Consider the following 24,643-nt stretch of genomic DNA (forward strand, 5'->3'; position numbering starts at 1 on the left):
CATATACTCACTGGAAAATTGAATATTGTTAAGATAAATATTCTTCCCAAAGTGATCTACAGATTTCTACTATAAACCCAGCAGAGTTTTGGGTAGAAATTGACAAACCGGTTCTAAAATGTTTCAGAAATGTAATCATGAACAAAATTGGAGACTTATGCTATGCTACCTCATTTCAATTTACCATAACAGAAATTATGTGGTACTGGCAAGGGAAACAGATCAATAAAACAATATAAAGTCCATAAATCAGGCTAACACTTAAAAAGCCATTTGATTTTTGATAAAAGCACCAAAGCAATACAACAGGAGAAGTGTTTTCAACAAATGGTATAGCAAAAAATGGCTTAGCTCTATGGGAATACACAAATCTGCTTTCAACCAGACACCATACAAAAAGTAACTCAAAGAGGATTATAGATCCATGGATGTAAAATCTAAAATTATAAAGTCAAAAGAAAAAATGATACTATATTCATGACACAGTAGACGTCCAGTGTTTCTTAGGACACAGAAGACCATTAAAATGATCATTAACTTACAGATTTATTTATGCAAATATATTTTGGGAGAATACAGTCACAAAATATATCTGACAAGAGATTTATATGCAGAACACATGAAAGATAAAACTCAAAAATGAAAAAACTGACAACTGAAAAATATGGATATATGAATGACCAGTAAGCAGGTGAAAAGTAGTCATCAGGGAACTGCAAAAAACCACAATGAGAGCACTATGTACCTATCCAAATGGTGAGAAACACCAATTCCAACTGTTGACAAAGCAAGCAGAACCATCATCACAATGTATGTACAATGACCCTAACACTTCGGAGAAAGCTGTGTCACCTACACTCCTGTGTATTTATCCTAGAAATTCCACTCCCATGGATTTTTACCCAAGAGAAATGAAAATCTCTACCTAAAGACTAGACACCAGCATTGTTCACAAAGCCCCAACATGGAAACCAGTGTATTCACAGAGGACTAGTTAACCATGAAAAGCATCACATTACATGTAATGATGCAGGTTAATTTAAAGAATGTGCTGCCAAGGCTTTAAACAAAGGCCTAAACACTTTATGGTCCATTTCTATGAAGTTCCAGGACAGGCAAAACAATGCTGGAAAAAACTGGGTGGTTCTGGCGGCTGAGATGACATGCATGTGGCATGAGGGAACTATCAGATGGCAACAGTCTGGGTTAGACAGATGCATGCATTTGTCAAAACTTACCCAATTGTGTTATTAAAATTTGCAGCTTCATTATATGAAAATTTTTACCTAAAAAAAGAGCAAGCAATGTTAAATCATCATGGTAGCTTTTCAATGACTTCAAACAGTTCTAAGGAGACCCAGAAAATTGCCTGTTCAGTTTAGTTCAGTAACTGACAATTATCAAACTTTTAAATATATATCACATACTGTGCTAAATACTTTGTGTGGCATTCTCTAATAAAAACCCAATGAAAGTAGGACCCATTATTTGCCCATTTTACAGATGAGAAAATTGAGGCTCAGCAAGGGTAACTTGTCCAGTATCAAAACCCTGCATACAATTTGGATTTTTTCTGTTGATGATTATCTCCAGCCCACTCAAACTTGCCAGAAAGAATAATGTGCAATCTACACAATAAAGACAATTGCTATTTGGCTGAATTCTTATCGCCTGATAGTGGCTTGTATGTTTGAGTTTTTACCTAGGAGTTAAATCACTTTCAAGTGTATACAAGAATGAGTATTAGAACACTATTTGGAGAGCTTGTTTTTTTAAACCAGGCATCCTTTCAAAACTTTTTTTCTTCATATAAAATCATATATGGAAACCTTTAAAAAATACAGTTCAAAACAGAGGGTTGAGGGCCCCAAAGACTTACCTGTTCCATTTATCCCATACTTCCAACTTCTCCATACACTGTCCTACGGGAGGGAGCCCAGTCACTTAACTTCCAGAGCTTAGTCTCTCAAGTGGGAGATTCACTGTGGGATGCGCACACATTCCTCTCCACACTCATGCAGGCACACACAATTTTACAGAAAGATACTTGTAATATCCCTCTACTTCATGATGCACTTTTGATACTTTTTGTGATAACCACCAAACTGATTTAGTGAGTGGATAGTTCAAGAAGCATCTTTTGAAAAACTGCTCTAAGTGCTGCCTATACTTCCTGAACTTGTCTTTGACATCACCAGTGCAAAATGGAGAACCTCTGAGAATATATGCAGGCAGGGGCTGAGTAAATGACTTACAAAGAACAAGGTCGCATGGACAACACATCTGTACTCTCCATAAAGTCTTAAGTTTTACACCAACAATGAGTTATCCCAATTCTTCTTTGGAAAATAGAAATCTCACTGAAGCCTTTCTAATAAAAATAAGGTTGGTGTTTAATTATTTTTAATTGAAATTGGAGGCAGAGACTGATGAGGTTGTAAGCAGACATTTTCTTAATAAGCTTACTTGCTTTGGATTTCAAGTTGCATAATTTTCTAGGCTAAAGTTCCTTTGAAGGAGTAATCAATCCTTTTCTTTTTATCCAAAGCAGGGAGGAAAGGTCATAAATGAATGTGAGGTAGCGTTGAGATTCCAGAAGCTGCTGTTGTGATACAAATACCCAAACCTAAGCAGGCCTGCCACTAGCTGCTGTGTCTATACTGCTCTTCCAGCAAGCTAAGGCGGCTCACCACACCCTTTCAAAATGCTGTTTCATAGTGGTTTGGCCAGGTGGTACTACTATCTTCTCATTTCAAAATGCAGAGGCCAGTCCTAAAGTTCACGATCAGAGTGTAGCACCACCTAACCTAATACTGGAGAAGACAAACACCTCAAGGGCAGAGTAACAAAATTCATAGGTCAACCTCAGAATGATTTATATTTTATCTGGCTCCACAGAGGTGGTGGAAACAAAATCAACTACAAATAGACAGGAATCCTGAAATGTAAAATTTTTTTAATACATTTTAAAAGCACACAGAGGTCTCTTGATTTATAAAAAAATAAATACATAACATGACACAATTATTCATGATCGTGGGGCTCTCATGAGGTCAAATTCTTTAATGGATGTGATGTGTCAATGTAAACACACATGATCTGTTACACACACACAAGCATATTCCAGTTGTAAAAGCAAACTCCTTCAAGGATCAGAATGAATGTAGATCAGTCTTCTACAGCAGAAAGCAAATCCGGAGCAGGGTGATGAGGTTGGGGGCCCCGGCCTGGTGTCTTTAACCAGTCAGCTTCAACTCCAGGAGCCAGGGTGGAAGGCACAGTCCTTCAGTGCATAATGCCATCCTGCAGGGGGCCAGGCCGCTGACCACCATACCTTGGGCAATCCCTGCAAAAACACCAGTCACTACTGTGACTGTACAGCACAGGAGGGACTTTTTCCTTGCTTGTGGCACTGTCCTAAGTTTGGCGCTGTCCTCAGAGAAGAGATGGTGCACTCATTAAATATTTCCATTATAACACTGAATGGGATTTGTGATCCTGGCTGTGAGCACGGAGCTGAGAGAACACGAGAACCTCACACTGAGCTGAGTGCTGTGAGTGTGCACTTCTGACGTGGGCGAGGAAGAAGTGCTGTCTCCAGCCGACATGCTCTTCGGGTGAAGAAATCTGGCCTAAAATATTTGAGGATGCTGAATCAAGAAGGGATTTGGGAATCAAGTTTTTGCCTCTGTAAAGCACAACATAAAAAACAACAACAACAAAAAAAAAAAACAACTCCAGTCTTGTTAGTAGATAGCTAAATTTTGATCAAAACCTGAAATGTTTTTGTGTAATTGTCAATAGGCTGGAATGTATCTGATACAGTTTAATTTGTGGATGTTTCTTTGGCTATCTTTCAGTTAGATCTAGAAATTGCTCTGACACGCTCAGTCTGTTCTCTAACTCACTTAATTCCTTTAATTTTTATTTCCTCAGAAAAGAATTAATTCTTTAGTTTCCTCAGAAAATTACCCACAGCAACCTTCCTAATAGTGAGGGTGTATTTCTGAGTAGAAGAGTCCTTCGGCCGAAATGGCATCGCCAAGGCCCACAGTTCGAACGGGATCTTTACATACCAACACTGGTGTGAAGTAGAAGGATATTCCCTCCCTGTGCCATTCTACTACTGGCTCATTTGGGTTAAATATGACCCTGGAGCCCTCCTCTGAGTGGGAAGTCAGGAACTCTTGGGGTGCCCTCAGAGATACTCGGCTGGCGTCGATGGTTTCTGTCGCACAGGCCTGTGTCCCAGCCACACGTGCACCTGCAGCCACAGCTGCCAGCTGGTTGGCCCAGTGCCCGTCCACAGTTGCCAGGATGTGGTAGACCAGTGTATGAAAATGGATCCTGGTGAGGTCTGAGGCTCTGCTCTTACTCCGCCCATGTTCTTTCAAGATCCAAAAGAGGATATCACTGACCATGCCCACATCAGGAACACCATTCCAGGAGGAGAGAGAGGAGTGAGGTCCAGATGCTGACTGGCTCAGAAATAACAGCTCCTGTTCATTCAGTCCAAGGGAAGTCACAGCAGGAAAGACCTGCTAACAAAAACAAAATGGTAGGTCTCTTTCTGATGGACACCTAGCTCTGAAGACATCTTAGGACACAGCCAAAGACTAACATTAGCATTTTTCTTCGTTACCATAAGACCCTGCCCTGAAGCCTGTGGTGGGGAGGTGACGATCACAGTGCACTGTTTTGTCTGGTAAACCGCTGTCTCCACCTTCATCATCATCACTTGGGTAAATAAGAAAATTGCAGTGACACTGTTGGACACCAGCCTCTCTTCACATGTGAAGCTGAGACAAAGCGGGGAGATGCACTTGTTTTCTGTGGTGCCAAGCTTTCACCTTGGCACACACGGTTTTCTTGCTACTGAGGGGACTTGCTTCTCAGTTCCTGAAGGTCAGCAAGGTTTCGGCTGGTGCAAAGGTGAAGGCCCCAGCTGCACAGCCAGGGGCATGACGGCTCTGTGTAAACACCATCAGAAAGCAAGCAGCAGTCTCGTGTGAGGGCTAAACCTCTGAAGCATTTGTGGGTCAGGAAGGCTGCATTTAGCAGTAACATTGTGAAAAGTGGTACCAAACAGGAACCACTGAACCTGTTATTTAAGGGGAATGACTATACCTACCTCATGCTCTTTTTTACTTAGCACTTTCCTTAAAGCCCGGAATGCATCTAAGGTGAATATGCAAGAGGTGAACCCTGTATGCAGCATGCAGATAGGGCGTGCGTGCTAACTATCTTTCAATTGATGACCTACACCTTTGCCAGTGTAACAGCCACTTCCATTTACTCCATGTTCAGTGCCAGGCACTGAGTTGAAGGTTTTATTTAATTCTTACAGTAACCCTCTGAGGGAAGAAGGGGTGACCTCCATTTTGCAGATAAGCAACTGAGGATCAGCTAGATTAAGTGGACAGTTACATAGAAAATCAAGTAAAAATGGCTTGTTTTTAAAAAGGGAGAAGAAATTCGACCTTAAAGAGAGAAATGCAAGTAAAGCCATACTTAAAAACACCAGGAGTGACACTAATGTAACCAGGGAGTTTGGGTGGGAAGATCTATCAACGTAGGCTCCTGACTGTATCAAGGTACCCCCCAGAGCAGTGGGCATTGACAAGAGGGAGACTGCAGGTGTGTGGGGCAGTGGTATATGGGAACTCAACATTTGTTCAATTTGGCTGTGAACCTAAAACTGCCTAAGAAGTTAAGTCTATCAAAGGGAAAAAAAAAAAAAAAAAAACACTTCTGAAATACCATTTTTCACCTGCCAGATTGGTAAGAATGTATATATTTAAAAAAATTTTTTTTTAAAGATTTATTTATTTATACAAGAACTGAGGTACAGGTCAGAGGCACGGGAGGGTGAGAGAATTCACCAAAGAGAGGGGGGAGCAAAACAGGCAGACAACTGAAATACACTGCTAAGGGGGGCAGCTGGTGGGACAGAAGAGGCTGCCACACCATGTGGGTTTCTCCCTGGCTGGCTGGGAATCGAACCCGCGCAGCAGAGGCTGCGGACAGCTTCACAGTGCAGTGCTCAACCAACTGCGCCACCAGGGAGGCCCCAAGAATGTATATTTTTAATTGTATTTCAGTGGCAAGGATATGAGGAAATAAGCACCTATAGTTGTACAATCCTCATATGGGTAACCTCAAACTTACAAATGCTTTTTAAGCTCTAATCCTGCAGCTGTACTTCTGAGAGTGTACTTCTATACACATAGGTACTTGCTCATGGGCAAAACAAATTCATGTACAAGGTGATTTGTTGCAGTGGTGTACGGAATAGCAAATGATGTAACAACACAATGCCCACTAAGGGGGTTTGGGTTAAAAAAACAGGCACACCCACATATTCCTTTTACCATGTGATGACACAGAAAAGATCTCCGAAATGTATTCATTGAACAAAAAGCAAGTGCACAATAGAGTGTTTAGAATGCTTCTACTTTTTGTGGGTAAAAAGGTAAAATAAGGATATATTCCCACATTCGCTGATGGATGTACACAGTAATTCTGGAGTCTACGGATGAAACTAACAGGGAGACATGGGCACAGAAGGGAAGAGAGAAGGATATGTTGTTGTATATCTCTTAATGCATTTTGGGCTCTAAATCATATAAATATATTACCCATTTAAAAAATGTTAAATAACAATAAAATGTAAGGTTTAATAACTTGTCTAACTTCTCAAAGCAGTGAGAGTGCCAAAGTTGGTACTCCAACCAAGTTTCCCAAGTTGTGTTCTTAAAGCCTCATGGTCCTGGCCTTATCTAATCATCACTGTTGTCCAAAGGCAAGAGCTGAACACCTGATGCCTGGTGCTGAGGGAGTCAGTTCCCCAAGTTTTTTTTTCTCTGAGCTTCCTGAAGTTCACCTGAAAGCAACCAAGCCGGGTTTTCAGTTTTCCCCCTTGAGTTCTACTGCAATCACTTCTATCTTCCCCCTTTCAGAGGGAAAAACATGGCCCATGAACGCATCGATGACACTGCAGGATTTCTAACCTAGTAGGAGAGCCTGCCCCACAACAGCACTGGCTCCTTATCTGGATCTCCATGGACCAAGGTCTGAGCGACATGATATCCACAGCTTGGTGAGGTGGCCCTGAGCCGAAACACAAAAGTGGTTTTCCGCAAGGGCCTGTGAGGGTTAAGGCCAGAGAGTCCTCCATGCTCAGCCCATGCGGTTACCTGATGCACAATGTTGCTCATGAGCTCCCTGTTGGTCATACTGGCCAGCTCCAGATGGATGGGAATGCCGGTCGGGATGTCAGAGATGGAGGCCACGACCTGCAGAGAGGTGAGGACAGCACCACCGTTAGAAACAAGAAGTCAGGCAGAAATGAAGATGGGACCAGGTCCTGAGAGCAATGCCTCCTGGCACTGCCTTCTCTGCCTCAGCGAAAAGCAGAGGTTTGCTTTTCCCAACAGGGAAGTAAGGCTCCGCAGAGCATGAAGAGTGGCTCTGCACACTCCCACAGCCAGCCCCTTCCTGGGGACTAAACCCACAGTACATGAATCTGCAGGAATGCAGTGCAGCTGATGTGACATGAGATGATACAGGTAACACGAAAGACAAATTACAAACACAGCAGCCGTGTTCAGGTTAGCCCAGGATGCAGACTCGGGCAAGCGGTTCCGACCTGTCCTACTCAAGCTGCTGCCCAGGACTGAAAGAAGACTGTGAGTTGCCTCGCTGGGGCAGGAAGCAGGCTTTGGAGCCGGGTGCCATGATTTGTCCTTGGGACATTGGGGCTGCGGGTCAGGCAGCACAAGCTGCAAAACCAGGAGAGGCAGGAATCAGAAGGAAACACAGCTGAAATCTGTGAAATTCTCTAACAGTGCTATTACCTCAACGAGTCTCTTCCTCTGGAGCTCCTTGCTTTGTCCCTCCATCATGTGCAATCCAGAGAGGACCACCAGGTCTGGCTGAAACTCCTCCAGGCTAGACACAAACACCTCCAGCATATTCATGGCCCCGTTGGAGAGGTCGTGGGAGAAGATGAATCGGTTGGCATGGGGAGCTTTTAACTGGCCCCACTCCTCCCCTAGAAAAGCCCAGTCAACACAATGGGAAGAAAAGGAAGAGGCTTTAAGTCGCTTAGCTGGTGGAGGTGCAGGGTGAGGGGTGTACTTTCAGGGGCCTCACTGGAGCCTCGGCTCTGGGTAGGCTGGTCCTTGGTGATGGACCCTGGCCACGGTGGCCCAAGGTGTGCACAGGACTGCATCCAGGAGGATGGTGGGCAGTAAACAAACAAACCAAAACCCCAACCCGACAATAAAATAGTAAAAGTGCTATGTGCCTTTGTTCAGGGCTGCCAAGTAGCTCCCCTCCAATCCCAGGAAACCTCTACTGTCCACTGAGCTCCCAGAGACAGGGAGGGAGGAGCACCGCCTCCACAAACCAGCACACTATACTGGGGCATGCGTCCCAAAGCATGTCCACTTCACAGCCACTCCCTGAGATCCCTCGCTCAGCCACGGCCTACATGGGGGTTTACAGGCACTTGATCCAGAGGTAAGAGTGTCTGGCCTCCTCCAAGTGAGTTGCTTGGGAATAAGGACTGTTCGAGACTGAGCTCAAGAGCTACATTCCCCTAAATCGTTGCTGACTGAGTCTGAGGAGCATTTTCACTATTCAGAGCATCCACAAGGTGGACTAAGGAAAATGATTAATCATTTTGCTTTGAGTTCTCTCTTCTATTCTCAACTCTACTTGCCACAGATTTGTGCCCCAGTTCTTTAAAGGGCAGGCAGGATGTCTGACTCTTGTCACAGTGCCCACTTGACATCTGCTAATCTGACCCAAGCAGAGGGAGACAGCCCCACCTTTGTGGGTCTTCTGGCAGGGTAGTGGAGTCTATGCACTTACAGGAGAGGTTCTCAGCACTGGCCACGCCATCAGACTCTACTGACACAGTGTGTGCTGTGTGAGTGGCAACGCCCCAGCGCTGGAGACTGAGGGGCAGATAGGTGGAAACTACTGCTTAAGACCCCACGCAGCAAGTCGCAGAGGAGCGTGCCACTGCTGAGTCCTGAAGCAGGGAAGCAGTGTGGCGGCCGAGGGCTCTTGGAGCCCACCTGGTGAGGCTTCATGAGCTCAGGCGTTCCCATGCAGGGCTCACACCTTTCTTTACAAGACTTGGCAGAAAATCTTGAAGTTTAGTGAGCCTAAGGGTTGCCTCTGCTCTGCTACCATGTAGGGCAAATCCTAAACGAGGCCATCCCTGAGCACCAGAGGGAGCAGGTCCCCACCAGCATGGAAGTGGAGGGATTTAGGTCCCAGACTTACACAGCTTTCCTTCCACTAAAGGGTCCGTCCCATTTACAAAATCGAAGTCTGTATGTGGCAACCTGGTTTTTCATTGGTTCCCAGCATACATATTGCTATTTCCTTCTGAAAGTTTCCCCTCAAACAGGGTTTCCTCATAATGCAGGTTGATCTACCAACTGCAATTGGCAACCTGCTTCCCCCTTTCCAGAGCGTCCTCTTCCAACAGAACCCTGCCTCTCTGGGGAAGCGTGCATGTGTGACTCTTCACAGCAAGGGTGTCAAGGTTGGGAGAACCCATCCTTCCTCTGCTTTGGGTTTAGTTTTACTGAATCTAATCCTGTGAGAGATATCTGAGTCATTTGTATACAAATCTGTGAAAGCAGAAAAAAATGTTACCTACTTACTAAACTCCAACACAACAGTTATATTTGCTAACATACCACATTCCTTTCTTACCTCCTGGCCCCTGTCTCATTATTTGTTCAGAGGAAATGCCCAGGGGTCATGAGAGCAGAATCTCAACTCTGCTTCATCTCTACAAACCCAACACAGGACAGCCTTCCCTGTGAAGGCTTTCCTAACCCTGCCACCCCCCAAGAGATTTGATCACTTCCTTCAAGCCACTGCTGTACCCTATTACAGGACTTGGAACATGATTTAGCAATAATTTGTGTAAGAGTCCATCTCTTGCAGTAAATGGTGAGCTGAGGACATCGTCCCGGTCTTCATATCATCATATTGCTACTGCCTCACTGTTCCTGGTATATAATTATACAACTGAATTAGCAAGACGAGTGAGATCAGACTGATGACTTAAATGCCTGTGACAACAAATATGGGTATAAATTTCAAATGCAACATTTCTTCAGCAACGAGACTCTGGAGAGAGGAATACACAGGACATTAGGATTCTCCACTTCTAGGCAAGACCTGGAAGTGGGCTTCACAGAGTGAAACACTAAGAAGCACTGCCTATCTGAACCTAGCAGGAAAGAGCCACAACATTCAAAGTCAATTCATTTCCACAGGGAAAAAAAATGACAGAAGCAAAATCAACAGACTTCAGCAAGGCAAAGACAAGCAGGGATGTGAAGAGCTGGTCACTGGCTGTTTCCACAGACACAGGGCTGATGTAGAGCTTGAGAAGCAAAATGACCAAAACTCAGACAGGGTGAACCTGTAATGACAGATGCTGCCCTCTTTCTCACAGAGCACTTCATTTCTGTAAGTGCTCCCTTCTCTCAATTTATCATCCTGCCCTTGGGTTAGTAAGTTCACAAAAGCTATACAGTGACTCATTGGATCCCCAGCCCAATGCCTGAAAATAAATTCCTTGGGGGAGGGCTGGAAGGAAAAAAGAGGTGACAATCCTCTCTGGGAATTGACTCATCCATGAGGAGAGTAGCTGGGGACAGAGCTGACCAGAGGGTGGCTACCCCTAGACTAGGTTCCCTCCTGGGGCTGATAACAATGTAACTTCACAGGAATTTTAATGAAAGTCCACTGTTACATACTGAGAAAATGGGGCATAGAAAAGAAAAACTGAAAAGTGAGCTTGTCATTCCAAGGGTAGAAACAACTTCCTTTCAGGATAAGCTGTGCTGTCTTAATTGCACCCAAGGCACTGTTTGTCAAATATAACAGCAAAGTCTCCTGGAGGAAACTAGTCTCCACTCTACTCACCAGGAAAAGTTACAGTAACCAGGCAGGTCCCAAGTTCATGGTGTGAGTGCTCACAGCGAAAGTGAGATGAACCTGGACCTGCGAGTAGCAGCAGGCACCTCCAAGACACATCTGCAGTATTCCAGTCCCTTCCAGGCAACAGCCATTCACGCCTTGCGTTTAGGCCCTCACGGTACTGAGACACGATGATCTCTCATCCTCGCTATTTCAATCTGCAGGCAGTAAGACTATGACTTCCCATTTGGGGAAACTAAACTGGAGAGAAACTCAAAACTTGAGCATCTTTAAAAGTGAACTGTCTATTCCAACATTCTGTCCCTGATTTTCAGACCCTTCCTAACTTCCTCATTCCAGTAAGTACCCCAAAGAGAACAAGAAACAAGAAGCAATTCTTTGTACTTAGAGAAATCACTCTATTTCACATCTTATTTTAAAGGTAATGGCTCTAGAAGGCGAGATGCTCCTAATTGTCTGACTTGGAAGCAGTTCACTGAAGCGTGTGAAGTGCTGCTTTAAGGAACCAATTGGTAACATGCTGAACCAAAATTCAAGAGTCTGAGTTCTGAGTAAAGAAAAGCTATAAAAGCAAACATACAGAATCAAATAAACAGAATAAAATATGTTCAGGTATTCAGGATTCTCTCAGAAATTAGATCTGCAAGTCTGTATAACACAAAATCTACTGGGATGGGCTGATTTGATTTATAAAATCAGAACATTATATAATGGGAAATAAATTAAGTGTTGTTAAATACAAAACACTTCCACTTTCATACACACACAAGGAAAGAAAATGCTTCAAAAGAAGTTTGCAGGTGCCTGGAATCAATCTTAATCAGCTTGTAACAGCTGACCAGCAAGGCCGAGGGCAGAATCCAGCAGAGCTGAGCAGATGTCATTGCCCTTCTCTTTTCTCAGTAATAAGGAAAAATATTGGGCACGCGTGTTTAATGCATTTTCATTTTTATGCGTGACACCTGCTTTCCTACAAGCTGATTTCTCTTGGGTTAGGACTACTGTGGACCTGGGAGTTTTGGGCAGTGCTGCAAGATGCCAGCACTCTTCCTCCAGACCATGGCCAGTAGCAGCTCAGCAGTACCACGGGGTCAGACAAAAAACGGGTCTGGTCTGGTCTGGCAAGAACGGAACCCTGACAATTTTCAAAGATAATTTTTACACCCCAATCTGACAATACACAATCCCCTGACTAGTCTTACACCATTACTTACTCATTTCTCTTACCTGCTTGGTACTCTAAAATGAGGTGGAATTCATCCACTTCCTGCAATGACTCTGGTGGAACAAATACGTTGTCATCAAGAAGTTCGTGCAGCTTTGGACCAACTGGACCACAAAGAAGAACCTGGAGACAAACAAAACGAAGTCTATGAGAAGACCCATGCCTTTACCCATGGAATCTGGCATTAACTGAAAAGGTATATCCAAGCCATGTCTATTCACTTCAACAAAACAATGAACTCCAAATCTAATTTTGAAAGCTTTTAGTATGGAGGAAGGTAGTAAAAGGCTATTATCAGGGGTCAGGACTCCAGAGGATATGAACCCAGAAATGAGAGGCCGACAAAAGACTCAAGTCACACAAGTTATACAGGTACCAATGCAGCCTCCAAATTCTATATACCCCATTAGGGTCTGAATGTTTCTATCCCTCCAAATTCATATGCTGAAGCTTAACTGCCATGTGATGGCATCTGGAGAGAGGGTAATTAAGATTAAATGGGGTCATCTGGATGGGGTCCCAACCCAACAGAAAAGGAGGTGAGATCTCTTTCTCTAGTATATGCACTAAAGAAAGGGCCATGGAGGACACAGTCAGAAGGTGGCCACTGCAAGCTTTCATCAGACACAACCCTGATGGAACTTTGATCTTAGACTTTCCAGCCTCCAAGTTGTGAGAAAATAAATTTCTGTTGTTTAAAACACTCAGCCTATATTGTGGCAGTCTATCCGACTAACACAATTCTCCTCCACTTTCTTACTCATAACCTGTATAGTAAACAGATAGGGATGTTATCTGCTGAAAATTGCCAATGAAAACAAATGTTTGAATTTTATACAGCAAAGAGCCTCAGGATGGCAATACCCTCAACAATCAGACGGCCTAATCTGTGGGATCAACCTCTCTACTACAGTTATGTTAACAGGCTTGCCTTCCAAATATGAGAATTAAAGAGCATCTCAGTTTGGAAAGTATGGGGGAAAGTGTGCTGTAGCTTTTCCAAAACGTTTTTCTTCAACTCCAAGTTGGGCCTCTCTGTGGCTATTCTTTCTGGAAGCCATTTCACATCTGCTGTGTGTACCATGCCAGTTCTGTGCCCCACTCACAGTCAGGCTAACAAAGTTGACACCAATGCGCAATGAGGGCTTGGGCCAGGATTTAAAGGAAGTCCCTAGAGATGACCAACACCATTTCAGATTTATACGCCCTACCCAGAAGCCTCGAGAGCATCTGGATTTGCTAATTAACTGCTTTTTTTTTTTTTTCTGAAGAGGCATGTTCACATTTCTAAGAAATCCTAGCTTCTGGGTAAAAATATATCTGCCTCCCTTTGACCTCTCCCTTTCTAACTTGACACATGCCCATATTTGCCACTTCTGAAAAGTCCTGACCCTACAACTTTATTTTGTTCCCATAGGAAAAATCTAGCTCTAAGCTAGATTTTCAGTTTTCAGGATGAGATAACAAGGGTCAGATCCACCCTCCTAGCCAGACAAAATAAACAATGTTTTTAAAAAATTTGGACACTGGGCAACAAAGGACAGTGATTTATGTATTTATTTTATTATTTAAATTTTATTTTTATATTCCCCTTACAATTACAACCCCCTTATTTTGACCCTAAGCCTCCTTTCCCCGCCCCCTACCCCACATAGAGTGTCTCTGGTTCATAGTTGTTTGTTGATTTTGATATTTTCTTTCTTATAGTTATTCTTTTCCCTGGTCCCTTATTTAAGTTTTCAAGATTCCTGCTATGAGTGAGACCATCTGGTATTTTTCTTTTTCTTTCTGGCTTATTTCGCTGAGCATCATTGATCCTTCCAGCTCCATCCATGTTGCTGCAAACTGCATGTGTTTATCTTTTTTGAATGCGAGTAATATTCCATGCTGTATATGTACCATATCTTCTTGATCCAGTCATCTATTTTTGGGCATTTGGGTTGTTTCCAAAGCTTAGCTATTGTAAATAGTGCTGCTATAAACATAGGGGTGCAGGTGCTCTTTGGAATTGATGTTTCTGTGAAAGGACAGTGATTTCTAACCAACAAGAGGAAACTGAGTATGCTCTACAAATGTTCAGTAAATTACCTTTTTAATTTCCAGATACACAAAATTTGAATTAATCACCAGCAGACTTGCATTACAAGAAATACTAAAGGAATTCTTCAAGCAAAAGGAAATGATACCAATGGAAATACAGAACTACACAAATGAAGAACACCAGAAATGCTAATTCTGGATAAGGACATAAGGTGTTGTTTAAATATATTGGATGATTAGCTGCTTAAAGAAAAATATTAACAAGATAATCTTAATTTTACAATATATGTAGATGTAAACTACAAAGCAGTAATAGTACAAAAATGGAAAGCAGAAATGGATGCACATTACTGTAAAATTCTTATGTTACACGTGGCGATACAGTATCACTTGAAAGTAGACTGTGATAAGCTAAAATTGTACACTATAAACCCTAAAATACCACTAATATAACAAATTAAAAATAATAAAAAAAAAAGATAATGTGAAATAGAAGAAAATAACCCAAAAGAATGCAGAAAAAGAGGATGAAGAGGGGGGATAAATAGAAAACAAATGCCATATTTAAAAATCTAACCTAATAACATCAATAATCTTACTAAATGTAAGTAGTCCAATAAAAAAAGACTGTCAAAGTGGATTAAAAAGTCCCAATTTTATGCTGTCCATAAGAAGTACATTATAGTTATACACACATGTACAATGTATATATGTGTACACTATATTATATACAATATACATATTACATAAACACAAACAGGTCACAAACAGAAGGAGTGAAAAGATACATTATGCTAACACTAATCAAAAGAAAACTGGAATGGCTACTTTAGTCAAAACAGATTTTGGGGCAAATATTAGGATTTCTTTATCTCTGGCAATGATAAAGGGATCAACTAATGAAGGGGATGTAACAATCAAACATTTATGCAGCTAATAACAATTTACAAATACACAAGAAGCAAAGTTATAGATCAGGCAAGGAAAATATACAAATCCATAATACCATGGAGATATTAATACCTCTTAATAATTGATAAATCTAGAAGACAGAAAGCAGTAAAAAGACAGAAGACTTTGAACAACACTATCAACCAACCTAGTCAAATTCAAGTAAACAAACTGGTGAAATAGAAAAGAAGAAGACACTTAAGAACACTTCACTCATTAACAGCAGAATATACATGCTTCAAGTGCATGTGGGCCTTCAAGAGAGATCATACTCGAGGTCATTAAAACATTTCAATACTTTTATTAAGAGTCAAAGAAACATATTCTGACCACAAAGGAATTAAGAGAAATCAATAAATGAATGTTATCTGGACCCTTGCCCCAAATATGTAGAAACTAAACAACACATTTCTAAATAGCCTATGCATAGATGGACCCATTGCAAGAAATGTGATTAGAAAGCATTTTGACCTGAATGAAAATTAAAACAGTGATTGAAAATCTGTAGGATGCAGCTATAACTGTATTTAAGGAGAAATGTATAGCACTAAACACCTATAACAAAAAGTAACAAAGGTCTCAAGTAAATGACCCCAGCCTCTCCCTGAAGAAACTAGCACAAGAAGAAATTAAACAAACCAATGATATACAAAAGAGGAAAACAAGAGAGAAAAATCAGTGAAACAGAAAGCTCATTATTGAAAAGATCAGTAAAACTGATAGACCCCTAGACAAATCAATCAAGAAAAAAAAAAAGAGACATAAATTACCAAGATCAAGAAAGATAGTATTACTGCAGTATCTACAGATCTTGGAGAAGGAAATATTATGATTAATTTTATGCTAATTCCACAACTTAGATGAAGTGGACGAATTCTCTCAAAGATAAAACTGTTTAGAAACTCACTCAAGAAAGAGAAAAAATGAATTTTTCTATATCTATTAAGCAAATCAAAGTTGTCATTAAAAACCTTCCCACATGAAAAACTCCAGGGCTACAGGGCTTCATTAGTGAATTCCATAAACATTTAAGGAAGATACAAGACCAACTCTACATACTCTTTTTTGAAAAAATGAAACATTTCCCAACTTATTCTATGAAGTCATTGTTCCCCCAATGCCAAAAATAACAGACATACACAAAAATAGCAAAATATAGATCAGCATCCTTCTGGGAAATTGATACAAAGATTCTAGACAAAATGTATTAAAGGTAATCCAATGACAGAAAAAAGGATAATACATCAAAACCAATGGAATTTGCAAGGGATGCAAGGTTGGTTTAACATTTGAAAATGAGTGTAATTGCCATACACCAAACAAAAATCATAGTCATCTCAATTGATGCAGAAACTGCATTTGACCAAATCCAACATTATTCCTAATTCGTGGCTAAGTCACACAAATGTACTTCCCAAAGGCACTGCTCCCAGCCATGCAATCTTGCTTTTATTCCACCATTCGACTAAATGTCTCTTTGCTATAATCACCATGATCTATTTCTGAGACATACTCTTTAAGACTAGGGACTCTGGGGCTCAAATACTTGGATTAAATCCCAGTTATAGGCCTTACTAGGTGTATGAAGTTTCAATTTCTCCATATCTCATTTTTCCTATGTACAAAATAGACATAATAATAGGATTTCCCTTACAGTATGTTGTAAGAATTTAATGAGCTAAAAAATATGTAAAGCACTTAATACAGTGCCTCGTATATAGTAGGAACTATATTAGTACTATTATTGTGATTATCTTTGAAAAATACCTACTTCTAATTTTGGGTAGTTTTAGATGATTACTTTATCCAGATTGAGAAGTACTTCAGAAAATTAAACTGAATCTCTGAGAGAGAGATTATAAGAGGTATAAAAGAGGGTATAAAGTCATGGCAGCACCTGGCACTGGAACCCTGGCTCTGTCATTTATTGGCTGATGACCTCAGGCACATTAATCTCTCTGGATCTCTTTATCATCTTTATTATTATTTTTTTAAAGATTTATGCATACAAGAACTGGAGTATAGGCCAGAGGTGTGGGGGGTGAGAGAATTCAGAGACAGAGTGGGGAACAGAACAGGCAGACTGACTGAAATACACTGCTGAGGGGAGCAGCGGGTGAGACAGGAGAGGTCTGCTGCACCATGTGGGTAGCTCCCTGGCCAGCCGGGGATTGAACTCGTGCTGCAGAGGTTGTGGATAGCTTCACAGTGCTGTGCTTAACCCCTGTGCCACCAGGGAAGCCCTCTTTACCATCTTTAAAGGGGTGATGATATCTTACTTATCAGACTGTTGTGAGGACTGCAAAATAGAGTCCTTTTTATCCCCTCAAACTCCAACCAAGGTCAGGTTTGTTTAACCACAATGCTTCTGAATCAAACCAGTCCCAGGCCCTGCTTCTCCAGAGACCAAAAGCAAAAGCTGGTCCCTGGGGTGTCAGTGTGGAAAGTTCAATGTTGTCCTCACCTAAGACTTCCAGGGTGTTGTCATCCCAGGGTACCAGAATTGGTTTTCAGGGTCAGCAAGGTGGCATTTTAGGGACCTATACAGATGTCCAGGATTCTGCAGGGAAGGGCCTGGGCTCTTTCTATGAAGTTTATAACCAATTTTTTTGTCTCTTCTATCCATTAATAGTAATATTTCTGAAGCCTAGAAATATTCTGAATATTCTGAAGCCCTAGAATTGCCAATCTTCTCTATTTGGGAACTGCAAAGAATCATGCAAAGATCATGACTGCAAAGAATCTATTTTTTCCAGCCTAATATTTCATGAGAACTTTAATTCTTATTAAAATGTGAATATTCAGACCTTAATGTGCTTTCCACATCTAAGTATACTGTGGCTCCACAGGAATTCTTCCCCTCAAACTGCTGCTCATCTATCTGTATTAATGGGTCCCTCTCTGGGTTTTGTTTTTGTGCTGCTAATCCATATTTCTATTTTTAGGCTGCTCCCCCAAACTAGAGGACTATTTATGATCCCCTTGATCATCAGAGCCACACCCATCTGTACATCTCAAGCTTATTTACTTTGAATCATCTTCTTAAATCTATCTCCTGTGCCCCCATGTATAGTATAGCACTGAGTGATTCCATTTTAGTAGGTTTTAGATAGTTCTTTTGGTTGCTGTAATCTAAACTTTAATCATTCTGCACCAGGACCACAGCAATAACCTCCCTGTTGGTCTCTCCACTAGGACCTACTGTCATTCACAGAAAAACAAAAAAAAAAACAAAAAAAAAAACAAAAAAAAAAAATCTTACTCATATGTTATTTTGAAAAGAACAGTAAATTTTTTTTTAAAGATTTATTTATTGATGCATACAAGAACTGGGGTACAGGCCAGAGGTGTGGGGGGTGAGAGGATTCACCAGAGACAGAGTGGGGAGCAGAACAGACAGACTCACTGAAATACACTGCTGAGGGGAGCAATGGGCCAGTCAGGAGAGGTCTGCTGAGCCATGTGTGTAGCTCCCTGGCCAGGGATCGAACTTGTGCTGCAGTGGCTGCAAATAGCTTCATAGGTTGCGTCTTAACCCCTTGAGCCACCAAGGAGGCCCCAACAGCAGTAATTTTTAAATTCTAGTTAAACCAAATTGTTTAAGACTTAAGTTTTCACTGCTGATCCCTCATCGAATGGCTTCCATGTTGCAACACTCGGGATGCAGGCTCACCAATACAGCCAACTCTTTTCTGTCATCACTGCATAATCTCCCGTCTCAGGCTCTTTACTAACAAACCTTTTAGTACTTATGAACATGGAGTCTAGTGTGAGCAGTTTCATTTTTATTCACTGTAAACCTCTCTATGCCTCAAGCTTCATGCACAAGGAGAGACAGTAACAGCACCAACAACAGTACAAACTAGCCTTATGAGTTGTTGCAAGGATTAAATGCGGTATCTAGGCACCACCAACATCAGACACACAGAAAGTACTCAGGAAGTATCAGCTATTACTGCTTTCCTACAATTACTATATTGCCTCCTAGTAACAGGTCCAGGAGTTGGCACACAGTAGGCGGCTCATAAGTTGAATCAAGGTGCAGAAACTCATTCTTGCTCCTAAAATTATTAAAACTAATGAAAGGCATGCATTTTATCTGGGAATTTGACCTACCTTTAAATCTGGGTTGGTTGCAAATTTCTGTCCAATTAAAGCTGCATTTCCTCCTACATAGTGCTGTAAGAGAATTCAAGGTTTTAGACAGTATTTTAGCACAACTATGTTACCCAAGTTTAACACTTTTTTCACTTATTGTAGTTTTTTTTAAAAAAAGTTAGTGACTTTACATCAAGGACACACATATAAAGACAGTAACACATTAACCCATATGCTAATAGTCAATAATTTATAAGGAAATGTGAAAAAAACAAACATGTTAACTATGAAAATTAGTATAATTGTCTGGACCACAGATCAAATTTGGTTTTGAGCTTCCAGGCAGCCAGAACAAATGAAAGAGAAATGAGAAGTGTGGGCAGGTCTTCCATGCTATAATCCTTCTAAAATGAGTATAAAGGGCCTCCCCGGTGGCGCAGCGGTTGAGCGCTGGGTTGCGAAGCTGCCCGCAGCCTCTGCAGCGCCGGTTCGATCCCCGGCTGCAACCTGGCCACCGGAGGAGGGTCCCACATGGCACGCAGACCTCTCCTGCCGCCCGCTGCTGCCCTCAGCAGTGTACTTCGGTCCTTCTGCCTGCTCTGCTCCCCACTCTGGCTCTGGTGAATTCTCTCACCCTCCCGCGCTTCTGACTGTACCCAGTGCATGTATAAACAAAAAACCAACCAACCAAATAAATAAATAAAACATGCATCTATTAAAAAAAAAAAAAAAAAAAGGTGGAGGAAGTTAAGTGCATTTTAAAATAAAATAAAATAAAGTGAGTATAAAACTATGTTGCTGTCCTCTGAGACTCACTGGGTAACTACTATAATGAACAAAATCACTCTTCTGAAACATACAGGCCATCTGCCCTCGACTCTCCTTTCAACCTTCATCTCTTTCCTTCTGTGCTGCACTCCAAGTAGGCTTTCTTCTGTGCCTCAGGGCCTTTTGCACACTCTTGTTCTTTTGACTTGGACACCTGCCCCTTCTCAGACCTTGGTAAAACCCTGCCCACGTCTCAACTGTCAGTTGCAGTGCCACTGCTGTTACGCCTCCTGTTCCCTGCCCCCTTACAGGTCTCTTGACGCCTGCTCTCTAAATGAGTACCTCTTGTTCACTTGGGCTATTACCCTCAGGGTACATGACTAACTTTTGCAGGGTAGAAACTATCTCAATACAACAAGTGCTCAAAGGAGGAAACACAGAAACATCAGAACGCACCAAGAATTTCCTGGAAATAAATATTAAAAGTAATGGGTCCTAATAATGGACAATGTTTTCTCCTTAATATCCCATCTCTTTGGCCTCCCCGGTGGCGCAGCGGTTGAGCACAGGGTTGTGAAGCTGCCCGCAGCCTCTGCAGCGCCGGTTTGATCCCCGGCCTCCGGCGAGGGTCCCATATGGTGCGCAGACCTCTCCTGCCACCCACTGCTCCCCTCAGCAGTGTATTTCATCTGCCTGTTCTGTTCCCCGCTCTGGCTCTGGTGAATTCTCTCACCGTCCCGCACTTCTGACTGTACCCAGTGCTTGTATAAATAAATCTTTAAAAAAAAAAATCCCATCTCTTAGCTGAGGACCTTGCAGGGTAGAGCAGGTATTCAACTGGTATTCTATGTCACTGACTAAGGATGGATCCATATGTTTTGGAAACCTGACCACCAGAAGAAAGGACTGATGTTCTGTGAAAATTGAGAAGCCAAATCAAGAGTCTTATCTGGGTGGAATGCTACTACCTTACCTTCCTAGTCCTCAGTTCCATCCAGAGGCACAGACTACAATAATTCATTCTAGATGCTGAACAAGGTTTATTATGTCAACTTCTGGATCAGGGAGGGATAGTAACAGCTTCCTACAGATTCAAAACTTTCCGTATATCTGCTGAATTATGGCCCTAATTAGTTGAATGATAAGAATTTACTGAAAATCTCGGGGGAAAATATTAAGACTTTATGATGTGGATTTTTCATATAACAGTTATACACTGCTGTTTATCAGCCAATCTGCCTTCTACGTTAAGGGAGTTTGAAAAGGCACCAAATGAAATGTCACTGTAGTGAAAGGTACATATCATATGTTAGGTTTCACAATTTTTTAAAAAAAAGATTTATTTACTGATGCATACAAGAACTGGGGTACAGGCCAGAGGTGTGGGCGGTGAGAGGATTCACGAGAGACAGTGGGAAACAAAACAGGCAGACTGACTGAAATACACTGCTGAGGAGAGTAGCGGGCAAGTCAGGAGAAGTCTGTTGTGCCATGTGGGTAGTTCCCTGGCCAGGGATTGAACTCATGCTGCAGTGGCTGCGGACAGCCTCATAGGTTGCGTCTTAACCCCTTGCACCACCAGGGAGGCCCCAGGTTTCACAATGTTAAGAAATAACTCAGGTGGTCAAAAAAACTAGATAAAGTCTGTAAAAATTCTGTTGTCGCATCATGAAACAAAAGGCAGAGTTCAAGGTAAAAGAGAACAGAAATCAATAGGTGATTTAAATACAATTGTTATGTTAGAATGATGTAGGGTCTTAGAGGAGATCAGCACCTCACTACCGAGCTCAATAGTCAAAATGATAGTAACTTAAATTTTAACAGTTTGCTGCTTTGGAAACTCAGCCGGATTAAGCCTGTGCTCATTTCTAATGTTCAAATGGGCAGCTTCAAAGGGGAAAAAAAACTTCAAAGGGTGGCCTGAGAAAGGTACCAATTAAAAATGGCATTAAAAGCTTCCCCAGTGAAAACCACACCCAGACTGGGGTGTCCATGCAAAAGATTATAGGTGAGTAAGAATGGAGGCAAGGGGTGTTGGAGAAATGTTTAAATAAACAATCCAAAATGCTTCTCACGGGGCATGAGGGCACTTGCAGCAGCAGATGTGCCAAGTGAGGGCACAAGCCCTGGCAGGTTGCTATTTCCAGCACGGCCTCTTACTCAGTGTGAGCCTCGGGAGATATCTGGACCTCGCCGGCCCAGGGCTTTGTGATCACCAGGCGGGCACAGACACCCCCTTCCCACAAGATTCTCTGTCTCTGACAGGTATTCAGAGATGCACACCTCAAAACAAGGCCCTCGAACCACCAGCATTAACATAAGTGAGTAGGATATTTGCTGGAAAGATAAATTATTGGGTGCCATCCCATATCAACAGATGCAGAAACTCTGGGAAGACTCAGGAATGTGTTTCAAAAAACCCTTCAAGTAATTTTGGTGCATGCTCAGGTCTGAGACAATTACAACCTGGGACAATTTTGTTTCCTTCCCTCTCAAGAGCCTGGAAACATTTGAGGTTGCATGGAGACGTGTTCAGCTGTCACAACTGTTGACTAAGGGTAATGCCACTCATCTAGCGTGCAGAGGCAGACATTCTGCAAAATGCCTCACCATGTGTGGGACAGCCCTCCCAACAAAGAATGATTCAGCCCAAAATGTCAACAGTGTTGACATTGAGAAACCTTCCTCTGGACCAGCTTACTAAGAGCAGAGGTGAGAACCCAGTTCCCTCCTTCCCAGGAAGACTAGAACCAGTTCTTGGTGGGTTTGATCTTATTCTCCTGCTCTAAGAACTCAGCCATATCAAGATAGTGCAAGTCACCACAATACAAACAATACCCAGATGAGTTAAGAATACATACTTTCCTAGCTCGAACTTGGGTAATATGAAAAGAAAACAATTTAATGGATGAATCAGAACCAAGGTTTTGGTAAATATGCTTTTGAAGTGTTGGCTGAATTGAAGCAGTACGATTCATGGAAGATCAGATACAGTTTTACAAAAAGGGAAGACGCTGCAGTACTGAAGACCCCTTCTGGTGCAAACTGGAGGAAAAAGTTGTTGGGTTGTTTCTAGGAACAATTATCTTCCACCAGCCTAAGGCATCCTAAGCCAACAGACCTGGGCTCCTGGGAACTCTGAGGCCACCTGGGCAATGTCGTGGAAGGCTTCCTTATCGCTGAAGAAGCGCTCCGCAGCTGCTCCCTTCCCCATGAAGTGAATGAAGGTCTCTTCTAGATGGGTCTTTGAATGCAGAACAGTGTGGTCTTTCCCATTCCCAGGACTCAGGCCAAGGGCCTGCAAGAGCTTCACCCCCGAGAGCACGACATCCACACAGGCATTGACTCTGGAGAGAAGGTGGAAAGAGATGGTGTGAAGGAAAGCACTAGGGCAGCTGCTCTGCATTTATTGGCAGAGAAATGTTTCTGAGAGCCATATTCCAACAGAAAACAAGATGTAGCTGAGCTGAAACCGGAACTGGAAAACAGCTTGTAGCAGAAGGAAGATTACTTTATCTGAAACCATGTCTCAGTAACACAACACAGTTTGAAAACTTTTACGCTAGTTACAAAGAGGTGCTCAGCATTTCAGAAGGAAGCTTTCTGATGGTACAAATATAAAGTTTCTGAGAAAATGCCAAACTATCTGAATTCACACTGGTTGTGTGACTTTGGCATCGCACTTCAATTTCTCTGTGTCTCAGTTTCCTCATCTATGAAAGGATATGAGTATTTGACTCATGGAGCTGTTGTGACGAGTAAACAACATATGCTTAGGAACACTGCTTGGTGCAGAGTGAGCAAAATAAAAGTTTCGGTCAAAAGCTAAGTATCACACTCCTTCCTTCCAAAGACCCATGAGGGTGTTGGTAAGATACACTAAGTACCTAAATGTTGAAATACTCCCAGCTGAAACTCTTAAGAACTGGGTGGTGCCTTAAAGACTGAGGCCTTGAAACAACTGATCAACTGGCAGGTATTTATGGGACCTGTCTGTGAACTTTACAGTTAAGAAGCCAGTGCTGCATACTTGTACGGTAATCATAAAGTACTAAGGCATACTGGTAATGTGTGCATGAAAATGTTCTGACTTCTATGTTCAGTGTCTTTTGGCTTAAATCCATCCTTAAAAGAGAAGGGTCAAATAATGAGGGTAGCTAGAAGGTGTCTTCCTGCGCTTGCAGCCACCTCTGCCTGCTGGGGAGGTCATTCACAGTAGCAAGGCAGGATGGCCATGTAGGTGGCTCCAGCCTCAGAAGAGCAGGCTCATAGCAGGCTAAGAGAGACAGCTCCTGGTGACCAGGGTGGCTGGGTTTCTGGGTTAATTCAGAGCAGTTCTGAAAACAAAGTAAAAAATTAATGAAGAGGTCCCAAGGGACTGGATTTTAATATATGACATATTAGCTATTCAGTGGACAATATGTTTCCCTTCTGGTCTCCTTCAAAAATTTCTTGTCCCCAAAATATTGTAATGTAGCAAATCTAACAAGGGAAATGAGACTGGAGTAAAGGAGAGGAATTTCATTTTTTATTAGACACATTTCTAAATTTTACAAGCACGTGTTACCTTTATAGTTTTTAAAA

At 42.1% G+C, this 24,643-nt stretch overlaps 1 protein-coding gene across 3 annotated transcripts in view; it reads right to left on the bottom strand.

Moving 5' to 3' along the window:
• Positions 1 to 1,305: 1,305 nt before the first annotated feature.
• ADPGK (ADP dependent glucokinase) overlaps positions 1,306 to 24,643 on the bottom strand; it is a 29,726-nt gene continuing 6,388 nt past the window's right edge. The window contains exons 2-8 of one of the 3 annotated variants that reach the window (XM_054688647.1): positions 23,181 to 23,406; positions 19,310 to 19,372; positions 12,205 to 12,325; positions 7,857 to 8,053; positions 7,197 to 7,295; positions 4,419 to 4,541; positions 1,306 to 3,632 (exon numbers count right to left, since the gene is read on the bottom strand). In XM_054688647.1, coding sequence (XP_054544622.1) covers positions 3,459 to 3,632; positions 4,419 to 4,541; positions 7,197 to 7,295; positions 7,857 to 8,053; positions 12,205 to 12,325; positions 19,310 to 19,372; positions 23,181 to 23,406 — 1,003 coding nt within the window. In that variant the 3' untranslated portion in view covers positions 1,306 to 3,458. Of the gene's footprint in view, positions 4,542 to 7,196; positions 7,296 to 7,856; positions 8,054 to 12,204; positions 12,326 to 19,309; positions 19,373 to 23,180; positions 23,407 to 24,643 lie in introns of all 3 variants that reach the window. The other 2 variants (XM_037502889.2, XM_037502888.2) reach the window with 2 other exon arrangements.

The sequence above is a fragment of the Talpa occidentalis genome, unplaced genomic scaffold (assembly GCF_014898055.3).
Source record: "Talpa occidentalis isolate TD23 unplaced genomic scaffold, MPIMG_talOcc4v2.1 talOcc4.11, whole genome shotgun sequence".
Taxonomy (NCBI): Eukaryota; Metazoa; Chordata; class Mammalia; order Eulipotyphla; family Talpidae; genus Talpa; species Talpa occidentalis.